The sequence below is a fragment of the Danio rerio genome, chromosome 2 (genome assembly GCF_049306965.1).
Source record: "Danio rerio strain Tuebingen ecotype United States chromosome 2, GRCz12tu, whole genome shotgun sequence".
Taxonomy (NCBI): Eukaryota; Metazoa; Chordata; class Actinopteri; order Cypriniformes; family Danionidae; genus Danio; species Danio rerio.
In genome coordinates this window covers 33,326,340-33,338,382 of record NC_133177.1, presented here as the reverse complement: position 1 = coordinate 33,338,382, position 12,043 = coordinate 33,326,340, and the positions used below count along the sequence as shown (strand labels likewise).

Below are 12,043 nucleotides of genomic sequence, written 5' to 3'. Positions count from 1 at the left end.
CTGTTCAGTTCCAATATGTACTGCAATATTGTTCACAGTTGTGCACAGTTCAACCCAAAGAAAGTTTATGTTTGTTGTAAATAAGGATGCATTTACAGTTTTTCTCAGTCGCTTTGGTGCATTTCTCACAACACTGTTTACATTTGCACAACAGTTAATGCATTTCTCCAAAAAATTTGTCATTTGTGCACATCCTAATAGCAGTTTCTCATTCCTTCCAACAAATTGCAAATGCTTTTGGACATGCATCGATTGCTTTTATACAACTCTCTGCTATTTATAACATTATCATTTGCTTATGTCATGTCAGTCAAAATTAACTAAACTTTTAAATGCTGAATAGTCATCCCATATAAAACTAATAGTCCTCGTTTCATTGCTTGAGTCATTACATACAAAAATTATGAACTAGTTGTCAAAATATGTCTAGCAAATTTTATTAAAAAAAATTTAAATCATTATTTTCCTGAAAATGTCTTAAAAATTGAAAATTTTCATGAATGATTTACCGACCTGTGTATGTTGTAGGTTCAGTTCCAATATGTACTGCAATATTGTTTACAGTTGTGCACAGCTCTACCCAAAGAAAGTTTATGTTTATTGTAAATAAGAATGTATTTATTCTTTTGCACAATGCTGTGAATAAATTAGAATTGCAAAGAACAAATGCAGTAAAAATGTGAAACATACATTTTCAGTGTCTTGTACTCAGATAGCTTACTAAATGCAGTGAAGTCTAACTTCAGTTTTCAAATGGCAGTGCTAATAGTATCTAGTGCTGTCTAGAGCATTTTCAGGAAGTGTCACCAAAATCGGACCTTTTTTTGCATTGAAAAAATGTCCAACGTAAACTGTCATAATGAAAACATGACAAAGCCATTTGACTATCTTGTTCATAAACAATGGTGTCATGGTTTTTCATTTTGATGATACTGACACTTTGATTGACATCAATACTTGCTTTTGAGGAATGAGCTATCCATTTTGAGCAAGTGATATAAGTTTGCACGTTATCAACAAGGTTTTGCAGTTTGTATTTATTGCTTTAAGAAATGCATAAACTGTTGTGCAAATGTAAACAGTGTTGTAAGAAATGCACCAACGCCACTCAGAAAAACTGTAATGTAGCCTAATTGTTTTAATATAAACTTATATTCAGCTACTATGCTTTTAATTGTCATTATTGACACCTTTAATTATCAATTTAGGTCAAATTAACTTGAAATGGGTGTTGTATACAGTATATGAACTGTTATACAGTATTGTTATATTCCAAACAAAACACCAGATGGCAGTTTTGAGTCTTTTTCGCCTCAAGATTTGCTTTATGGAAACATTGAACTTCATGAACTGTAATTACTCTACACTATAACTAACATGCACATTTCACCACATTTATACATAACATCTGATCTGCATGACATACATTTTAAAAACGAGAAGCTTAAGTATTTCCCTCATCTACTTTTAGTGTCGTAGTGCAAAAACGTTTCTGTAAGCTGTATGGCGTCTTTTGAGAAGTCATGTTATAGTAGTATTAAAGGAGGATCTTTTTTTCAATGTGCAAAAGAATGATTTCAATGTACTGTATCTGTTGGCTGGAAAGTCCTTCAGTCAGCCCAGTTAATGTATGCAGTGGTTTTGACCTATATTTTGCTGAGGGAGCTGGATTATGTTTGTTATTTGGTGGTGTTGAGGAGGGAAGTCTTTCAGTTTATTTCTGCTCACATCAATTGCCAATACTGATGATCTGGGGAATTTTACAAATATTTAATTGTGGGTATTTCCTTCTGAGAAAACATACTACTGCTTCACCATTGCTCATATTTCATCTTGATCAACATACAGAAATGCTAAGAATGTTTTGTCTTGCACAGTGATCAGAAACATTTTCAGGTGCCTCAAAACTGTTCAGGCCTGCAGATCCGAAGACTGTTCAGAGTAGTAAAAAATAATGCACACAAATAATAAAGATAATAATAAAATAAATTAATTATTCAATCTAGCATGAATGAGGTGACTTGAATGAGAAACACTGAAGAACTGTCCTGGAAAACTGGAACCTTTTAGTTTCATAGACACACAAGTTTACACAATCAAAGAAGCTCACATAATGCAGCAGCCTCTGAAAGACACTGAAACAATAAGCAACATGTGCCGGGAAAATCTTAGAAATGTGTTTTTTAAATAAACCCAATGCATGTTTTGAGCTTGAGGAAGTGCGATATTTGCTGTTTTATATGCAGTTTCCACCTACTCTGATGTTAAAACTTACTAATAATGTAAATGTAACTATTTAAATAACACAAATTTTACCTTAAATATACACTCTCCCAAATAGCAAAGACATATTTATTAGAATATTTTCAGCACTAATGTAAAACATTTAATACAAAACACTTCATAAGAAATAACACAAACTGCATAATGGACTGGAGTAAATTATCTCAACACAAAATGTATCTTGTTTAAGGGGGTAAATTAATTTACAGGCATTAAAATACTGCTACTATGTGCTGGGAATGTACAACAAATGTCAGCTGATAATCATCTCAATGAGCCATCAATTGCAAGAAAAAACAACTTATGTGGTCTGGCATTAACTATAATATCAAACAAATTTATATAAAATTATTTTAGAAATTTAAAAGCTTAGTGACGAACCTCCTCTTTTCAGACAAGCAGAGAATTGTAAAAAGAAAAGCAAACAAAATCAGAGCACCTTTCCACAGATATTTAAAATGGATTGCCAATCTATATGGTAAAACAAAACACAAAGAAATACAAGAGCATAAAACACTATAACTTGTGACAACTTTTAATGACCAATATAAAATAAAATAAAAAGTTACAAATTCAATGTTATCATTATAAAATCCTAGAATACTTTGTTTTGCTACAGAAATTACCCAGACAGCTATAAAAACCATGTAAAAAAAATTGAGGCTGCCTTTTAATTAACCTGAACAAAATAGCTGGAATAATGTCTGAGCACCTTGGAAAACCCCTGACAAAATGAACATATAAAACCTTTAAGAAATAGCTGTATATTGGAATATAAACATTGCTATATATAGTGATAAGTAAACGGATTTGATCTGTGCACCAGAAAAGAATAATTAACTATCAACGAGCATCAATATGATGATGACTGCTTCTAAAACAGTTACATTAAAATGACATTATCATTAGCACCATTTCTGGGTTCAATAGTATCACATACTGTACAAAAACGCTACTACATCTGCTGTACAAAATGCATATCAATATAAAAGGAGTCCTATTAGGTAAAATTTGCTGACTTAATTGATTAAATGTTTAAATTAAATTGAGTTCTGTTAACTTAATGCTAATAATTACATTAAGACAAAAATGTTTTGAAATTGCTGATATAATTTGAGTAATCATTTACTAACGATTGAATTAAGTAATGCCTTAACTAATCATCACAGCCAATTTTAACTTAGTTATAGGGTTATTCGTACTGGTGAAGTGAACTTGATAAAATGTAGCTTCTGATTTGATTATTTTATGTTATTTATTGAGGGTGGCTCAGTGGAAAGCACTGTCACCTCAAAGCAAGAAGGTCACTGGTTTGAGCCCTGGCTGGGTCAGTTAGCTTTTCTGTGTGGAGTTTGCATCTTCTCCCCTTGTTTGTGTGGGTTTCCTCCGGGTGCTCCGGTTTACCTTGCAGTCCACAGACCATGGCCGTATTGTTTAAGTGTGAATGAGAATTAGTGTTTAGAGTTATGGAGTAGTGTTTCCCACTACTTGGTTGCAGCTGGAAGAGCCTAATGAATAAAGGGACTGAGCCAAAAAAAAAAACGAATGAATGGATGAAAGTCTTGTTAATGTTGAATACTTTTGTGGCATGTTTACGTTTTTGTAGTAACCATTGTGTGAAAGACTAAATCATATAAAGAAAAACTGACCAATATCACAGCATTTCATAACTATATTATGTTAGTGGCTGATTTGTATGAATTATTTTGTACAATCTTATTTGTTGTGCATTGTTAAATGATCTGCTCATTTTCCACATACTCAACATTTTTGTATAAAATTGATTGTACAAATTAATAAATGTGTTATGCAAGCTCTTGATATTAACTGAAACAGATCAAATAATAATAATAATTAATATATTTAGAACCAATTTGTATTGAAACTCTATATAAAATTTATTTAACCCTTATGATATGTTGAGGACGTTTGCATCCACTATGGGGTGCTGTTGAGTGTTAATGTGGCCACAACTTTCTCTGTATTTTAGCAAATAGAATGATTTTTGGTGACAAATCTTATTTTAAAGAACTCAACAATAGGCTGTGGGCAAATTTACTACCCTTCCGTTATATTTGTGCCAGTTTTGGCTCCACTGGCTTCCATTATAATAAAATTTTTTGATTGCAAAGCCATGACCCCATATGCATTTTTAATTGTTCCCTGTAGGGAAGTTTAATTTAGTGGATGTTTTCATCCTAAACATAAGGCAGGTTCACCCAAAAATAAACTCATCCTCAAATGGTTATAAACCTTTATGAGCTTTGTTCTTTTGCTGAACACAATATAATATATTTTCAAGAAAGCTAAAAAAAACACATGCAACCATTGAATTCCAGATAAAAAAAACAAATACTATGAAAGTCAATGATTAGAAGTTTCCTGCTTTCTTCAAAATATGTACTTTTGTGCTTATTAGAAGAAAAAACCTCAAACAGTTTTTGAAAAAGTAAAAAGCGATTAAATGATGGCAGAATTTATATTTTTGGGTGAAATTTTTATTTAAACACCAACAATCTTGGTTTATTTGTCATAACAATTTTAGAAATAAAGGTACAAAATCTGTGACTGGGGCAGTACCGTTTCAAAGGATAAAGTTTTGTTCCTAACTAGTCTTTAAAAGGTACATATTAATACCTAAAAAGTACAAATGTGTACCTCACAGTAAATGTAGCTTTTAGCGGTAGTTCTAGGAAGACCTAAATGTCACAAGACTCATCACAATCAGTTCCAACCAATAGCCACGAGACACAAGGAATATATAAGCTGTCCATTCATTTCATTAATTTGGTTGCAGGCACCGACGCAAACGTATACCCATCGTCCCCACCACCACCAGGTTGGCCCTGTCCAGAGGGGTAAGGCTCCGTCCCTGCCTTCATCCTCAAAAGACGTAGCTAGATCTAAAAGCTTTCAAACCAAGCTATGGATGGGGCCTCCGCCAAAGAAATCCTGTCTCATGATACTCTTATCAAATAATACTCATCAATAAAAGTAATTCAGTATCATAATTATCTCCCTGGACTTTCTGGTAGAACTTAATGTGTACCTCACAGTAAGTCAACCTTAAAAGTACAAAAGTTAACCTTAAAGATACAAAAGTGTATTTCCACCAGTATGGTACAAAAGTGTACCTTTTAAAAAGGTAATACACCAGTGACAGATTTTGTACCTTTATTTCTGAGAGTGAATGATTGATGCTAACATTTGCATCAATATTATAATTTCTTTTTATCGAAACTATTAGATAGTACAACATCACTGCAAAATGCCCACAGTAACTATATTATTGGCTCATTTAAACCAGTACATGAAGTTTGAGTTGATAGCAGGAAAGCACATGTTGTTACTACATGAACCTCCGTAGCTTGGAGGACAGGCGGAGCATGGCACACCAACTCTGTATGGTGCTTCACCAATCCAGTTGCCCCTAAAAAAAACAAATAACAAATACGGTACAATAACAAGCATGTTATCAGCCAAAGAATGGTTTGCTCTGTGCTCTTGCTGGCTAGATCTGGCTAGAGTTGCTTTAAAAGATAAAACTTACTTTGGGGAATAATTGCAGACCAAGTACGTTGCCTCTCTCCACACAGCACCCCATACTACCATATTGAAGCAGGTTTGGATGGCACATCCAACTCTGTTTGATGACGCCCACACCATCTGTAACATTTAGAGAGTGTCAAACATTTCACCGTTGACATCTTTTGATTTATGACTTGCAGCCACTCACTTGTGTGTAATGTGTGCACATGGGTCCATAGCAGCGCATCGGGCAGTGGGGATTACAGTCACGTGGGTATGGAAACATATAATCCCTGACCTCATCGTACCATGGTTTAACCAGCTGAAGAATGGAGCGGTAACTGGCAGAAGCAGAAACAATCTGAGTGTAATTATGAAAGTAAAAAAGTCCTGTCTCATCCACTTGCTGGACTTCATCCAAAACACAAAACTTTGGTCTGGCCTACTGCCTTGAGTCTCGTTCATCGTTTGTAATTTGATAATGCTGCCAAAGTGACATTTCAAGTCTTAAACAAGCACCAGTGATTTTTATTCGGAGAACAATACAGTTCAAAGTGGTTGTTCTATCAATGCCAACCAAATGTTCACCTGCTAGACTTACTTGCCAGTTCGAACTGAGAGGTTTTGACCCAGATATCGGAGAAGGTAAGGTGGTCCGTGTTCCCAAATACAGGTGGCTGCCCATGCTTCTGCTGACCTGGCCAGTCCATCATCCCAAAGCTAGTAAATATAGATGATCAGAGGTATTTATTTGCAATAATTATTAAATGTTTCTAGTTAAAACAATGGTGGAGAGCACATACAAACACATAAAGGGTTCATTTATGATGCACCAATATCTATCAGCCAATACTGTTAGTTGATACTGATATCTACTGATACTAATACCAATTTTAAATGAAAACTAATTTCAAAATAGTTTCCAGCTTTTAAAATAACAGTAATAAATTATACAATTGTGAAAGAAATATGTCAAAATAAAAAATATCAACAAGCTGAATAACCTACATCAATATGCTGCTTCAGATTAAATGGTTTCAGTCACAAACAGAAAAGACGTGACTAATTATTAGCTGATTAACATAACAAACTCAAATAAAAAATGTGGTAAGTTTTTTCAGTTTTGAATGTTAATAATTCATATTAATAATACTGACTGTGGGCTGCATGGTGGCGCAGTGGGTAGCACGTTTGCCTCACAGCAAGAAGGTCGCTGGTTTAAACCTCAGCTGTGTCAGTTGGCATTTCTGCGTGGAGGTTTCCCCCACAGTCCAAAGACATGTAATATAGGTGAATTGGGTAGGCTAAATTGTCTGTAGTGTATGTGTGTAAATGAGTGTGTATGGGTGTTTCCTCGTAATGGGTTGTAGCTGGAAGGGCATCCGCTGCGTAAAATGTAAGCTGGATAAGTTGGCGGTTCCTTCTGCAGTGGCGACCCCTGATTGATAAAGGGACTAAGCCAAAAAGAAAATGAATGACTACTGACTACTCGACACAATATAAGGCATATATGCGTAATCAGATTAAATAGATGTATACACCTCATTGAATTTTAGTAGTTCAGAGCTTACAACATGCAGATTTGTTGTCGCCTATGAGCAAATCAGCAATAGGCATGGGCATATGGTTCTGACGATATAACCATAGATAAAAATATCATGGTTTCATAATACTGTGATTACTGCTCTAAAATATATTCTTTTTAAATGTTTGAGTAAAAAACTAAAACTTCTCCCCCTTTCAACAGAAAGTATTTTATTTTGAAAAATATTTTGGAACAGTGAGCATTTCAGGCTAAATAATTCAAATGAATCATCTCTATTTGATTCTGCTTGTCTTTTGCTGTCTTCATTATTTTCAAAAACAGAATCTTTGGATATCTTTTCTGCTTGAGATACTGTTGTCCTAAAAAACAAACAATTTTTTAAGCCATCTTACCGTAGGATACCGTATATACTGTATATACACCGTAAAACCTTGACTTTTTTAAACCACGGTAAACCTTGAAAACGGTTATAGTCCCATGCCTAATCCAAACAAAAGGGATTTTCTTTCAACGAAGCACAAATTAATTTTGAATGCAACGATCAGACAGTACTGATAGCTGCTTTTGCTGACTGATTCTTAGAATTAGCCAATGGATTATGTATCGTCAATATCTCAGCTTACATGTGAGTTTGCAACCATGCACACATAACCACACATTTCATCATTATACGAACCAGAAAATGCACATTCAAACAATCTTGAACAAAAACTGCTGAGTCTGCAAGCTAAAAGTAGCCTATAGTTGTAAATAAATAATGTTTAATTTCTTGCACAGAATCTTTATAAAATGAAGACACTTAACATAAGTATCATAAAGAATATTAATTTTATTTTGCCTGTATATGTTTTGTTGACTCTGAAAGTACCAGTAGCCATTAACTGAATAAATTATAAATTACCATAAGTTTAAAGCTGCGGTCACATTGGACTTGTCTCCCCATAGACCTCCATTCATACACATGCAAATGCGTCAAATCGGAAATGCAAGGTTGTGCGACAAGTTTCGCAGTTTGCTGCGTTGCTAAGTAAGTTCCATCTTGGTGAACTCTGACCTGCGAAATTGCATCACTTGACTGCATGAGACCAATCGAGGATCAAAACATGACCACTCTGGAAAGGAATTTAAACTATGGACCAATCGCTAACTTTTTAACATATCCAATTATCTTGTTTAATACCTCCCCATTTCACAGCACCATAATTTCGCATGCTCAGACTCTAGTGTGACCGCAGCTTCAGCTAAATTCTTATTTGATGTTCTGCAGAAGAATAGTTTGTGAAGTTTCACAAACTAATTTTGAGAGGAGCATGTGATATGGTTGATCGCGGCTGGTCTCTTACCTGTAGAAAGCCAATCAAATTATTCCAAACTCACTATAAATAGCTCATCTAGCATCCCTTTTCTTTGTTTTTAAAAGAAGCCCCTATCTCCACCTTTGCTCCTTTACCAGGGGGAGCTCTCAAGAACTACCTGATCTCGTACACCTTACATGCTCATTGATCAAGCGGGAGCCCTGGGCTCAATTATCTCCGAGCTCAGGATTCTCTTCCAGGGCAGCATGCCTGTTATGATTATCAAGTAATATTTAAGTGTGAACTTATTTTTATGTCACTTACACTTGTATTGCCTGAGATTAAAAAAATCTATAGCACATTTTATTTTTAGGGGTTGAACTGTCCTTTTAACAACTACTATAATCATTTGCTTATATTAAATTCTGTACAAAAAATAAAAAAGAAACACGTTTTAAACTCTAAATAAATTGTTAAATGCATCGAAGCTATATTGTGATATTGTAATGTATCCAGCAGGAGGGGCTGTCTTGAAATCATCGCATGTCAGTTTTAATCAGAATCATCGGCTAGTTTTGCCGTTGAGCGTTAAATTGTTTTATATGAACTATGGAAGCGATCTGTGGAAATCTTACCATGTACTCCATGTTGGCTGCAGGTGGGAAAACATTCGCACGCACCTTGTTGTGATAATCCAGAATTGCAATCATGTCACTTTGCGAAATGTACCGTTTTCTCCTTGATTTGGGTTTGGATCCTATTCCTTGATCATCCCCCAATTCCGATGTACTGAAAGTGAGATTGGTTCCGGTTTGCGTTTCGGTCGCATTTCTGATAACCCAAGCGCTCGCATCACTAGCTATGAATACAAGAAGCAAGTCGGTAAAAAAGTTGACGGTCTTCATCCCTCTTTGGTGAATACAGTAGCCCTTCTATGGAGTTAACTGCAGATAAAACAACAATGAATAAAAAATTAACATTTGCATCTCAAAGTGATAAATAAGTGACAGAAAGACTAGCAGAGAGGACATTAGAAATAAAATGTAATATGAAACGTTTCAATAGGCTAATTAGTGTCCTGCGCGAGCATCGTACCGTTGAATCTGCAGGAGTTTGCGGTGAAGCAGCAGCAGCAGCAGCTCTGAGTCAGTTATCCAGATGCAGATGCAAATCTCTCATCCTCAACTGCTGCCTCTGGCTTTTATACTGTGCTGTGATTCAGGAGGCAAGCGCAAGGTGCTCTGCCCGTCGGTTACCTGAACAGTGTCCTGCCAGCATAAGTTGCTCGTTTTACCATCAATAGTATCCTAAACTCTCCGTATAGGCTATTGCTTTATTGTTAGTAGTGTTGTGAACCTCAGGCAGTCACTTAATATCACATCCTGGTCAACTTGCAAGTACATTTATTTTATTTTATTTTATTTTATTTTATTTTATTTTATTTTATTTTATTTTATTTTATTTTATGGCAACACTTTACAATAAGGTTGTATTGTGACATTGAACAATACATTTATTACAGTATTTGTTCATGTTACTTTTACGTTAATGTAAATCAAGTTGTTCATTGTTCGTTCACGTTAAGTGCAATAACTAATGTTAACAAGCATGAATTTGAAGATTAATAAGGTAGTAAATGTTGAACTATGATTAATGAAGGCTGCACAAGTATCGTTCATACTTAATTTATTTTAGTAAATACAATAACTGACATTAACTAATGAAACCTTATTGTAAAGTGTGACCTATTTTATTTTATTAACGTACAGCTTTGTATAGCTCTAAAAAATTAGTAAAAAGAGACAACCTCAGATTTATCAGAACTGTGAATTTGCCTAGTTATATGCTTGGAATAAAATGTTCAGTAGATCTATACTTAAAAAATAGCAGATTAAATAAATAAATAAATAAATAAATAAATAACAACTACATTACCCAAGATGCTGTACTGAAAATTAGACCACTCAGAGTCACGGTGAAAAAAAAGCATCTTAGCTCTGTCGCTCATAGATCTTTAGCTCTGTCGGCTCTCATTAAGCATGTAATGAAGTCATTTTGCATTAAATCTGATATAAATTGTTTCCGCACAACCAACTACTTTAAAATGAATCATTTTATATTGCTCTAATTTTTAAAATGTAATAATGCAATAATGGTCCTTGGGATTGTAGTTCTTGTACACAGTCATGTTTTAATTGTCTTTTTAATATTTATTTGTTTCAAATGAAAGGTTGTAATGAAATAATAATAAAAAAACATAAAAAAAAACTTTGGTTTATTTTTATAACATTTTCATAAAGACTTATGAAATATGTCTAAATAAATAAAGTATATACATTTATCACAGCCAAACTAAATTATTATTAAAATTATTATTATAAATTATTAATAATTATAAATATTGGGTGGGCACCAAATAACAGGTCACAGTGGGATGTACTGTAGCTATTGCTCATATTTAACACAATATCAACTCATGGGCTACAGTTCACTAAACACAGCAAAATATGATACATCTTTAGCCACATAAAGTCAGTGAGCTTTGATTTTTGTATTATATGTGTTTTTTCTTGTCTTATTTTCTACACAGATACACTTGTTCAATGTGAGTCCAAAGAGCCCATTTTGCCAGCGTGTGTGTGGAGCCAAGTTAAGAAGCCCCTTCAGAGGCATATCGTTTTCTTTGGCAGGTGGAAGCTGAGTAAGAGCAACGTGACGCACATACGACCCCACTCCCCTTCAGCTCTCCTCCCCTCTTCCGCTGAACTGTGAATTTGCAGGTTTTCTTGGAACTGACTCTTACTGCTTATGCATTCTTCAGTCCAGAAAGGAGATGTTTACTGTGGCCAAGTAGTAATTAGTTCGATGTTTAGTTTTAGGGTTAAATTGCATATAAAATAATTGCTTAACAATACATTAGTGCAACATATGCAACATGTTGGGGGGCTCATGAAAGTGTTTCTATTTTATTATTATTATTATTATTATTAATATTATTATTATTATTATTATTATTATTATTAACAAATCCTATCATAAAATAGTGATTTGCAATAAATCAGCAAACATGCAGAGAAACATTGGCTGTAACTTTGCAATTGCATGTCTGTGCAAAAGTAAGAACTCAAAACAGCAAGTGCGAAACCAGATATATACAATAGAGGCCCAGGACATCTGGTTATTTCCTTTACAAGTGCACAGTATTTAATTTAGTGGAATTAGTTTCTGTTTTTGTGTTTTAGTACACACAGAGCAAACCTCAGCAGTAGTAAGCTGAAATTAAAATGCAAGCTCCTGCAGCCTTTCTGTGTGTTGATCTATATTAAACCTCAACCCACTCATATTTGATCATTTTACAATGCATGTTCATTTAGGGGACTGGTGCTGTTAG

General features: G+C 34.3%; 1 protein-coding gene across 1 annotated transcript; it reads right to left on the bottom strand.

Moving 5' to 3' along the window:
- Positions 1 to 2,805: 2,805 nt before the first annotated feature.
- On the bottom strand, positions 2,806 to 10,045 carry pi15b (peptidase inhibitor 15b). The gene is made up of 6 exons (XM_679508.7): positions 9,748 to 10,045; positions 9,288 to 9,596; positions 6,413 to 6,531; positions 6,020 to 6,152; positions 5,834 to 5,949; positions 2,806 to 5,713 (listed from the first exon to the last, which is right to left on the bottom strand). Exons 2-6 carry the CDS (start codon positions 9,555 to 9,557, stop codon positions 5,578 to 5,580), a joined length of 774 nt encoding a protein of 257 aa, XP_684600.2. The 5' UTR covers positions 9,558 to 9,596; positions 9,748 to 10,045; the 3' UTR covers positions 2,806 to 5,577.
- Positions 10,046 to 12,043: the final 1,998 nt, after the last annotated feature.

Excerpts from the sequence above, each read along its gene's own strand:
- pi15b (XM_679508.7), bottom strand. The coding sequence starts at position 9,557 with ATGAAGACCGTCAACTTTTTTACCGACTTGCTTCTTGTATTCATAGCT. Across the intron at positions 6,532-9,287 it reads CAGCCAACATGGAGTACATG|CTTTGGGATGATGGACTGGC; the intron begins GTAAGATTTCCA and ends TATATTTACTAG. Across the intron at positions 5,950-6,019 it reads TGTGCACACATTACACACAA|ATGGTGTGGGCGTCATCAAA; the intron begins GTGAGTGGCTGC and ends TAAATGTTACAG.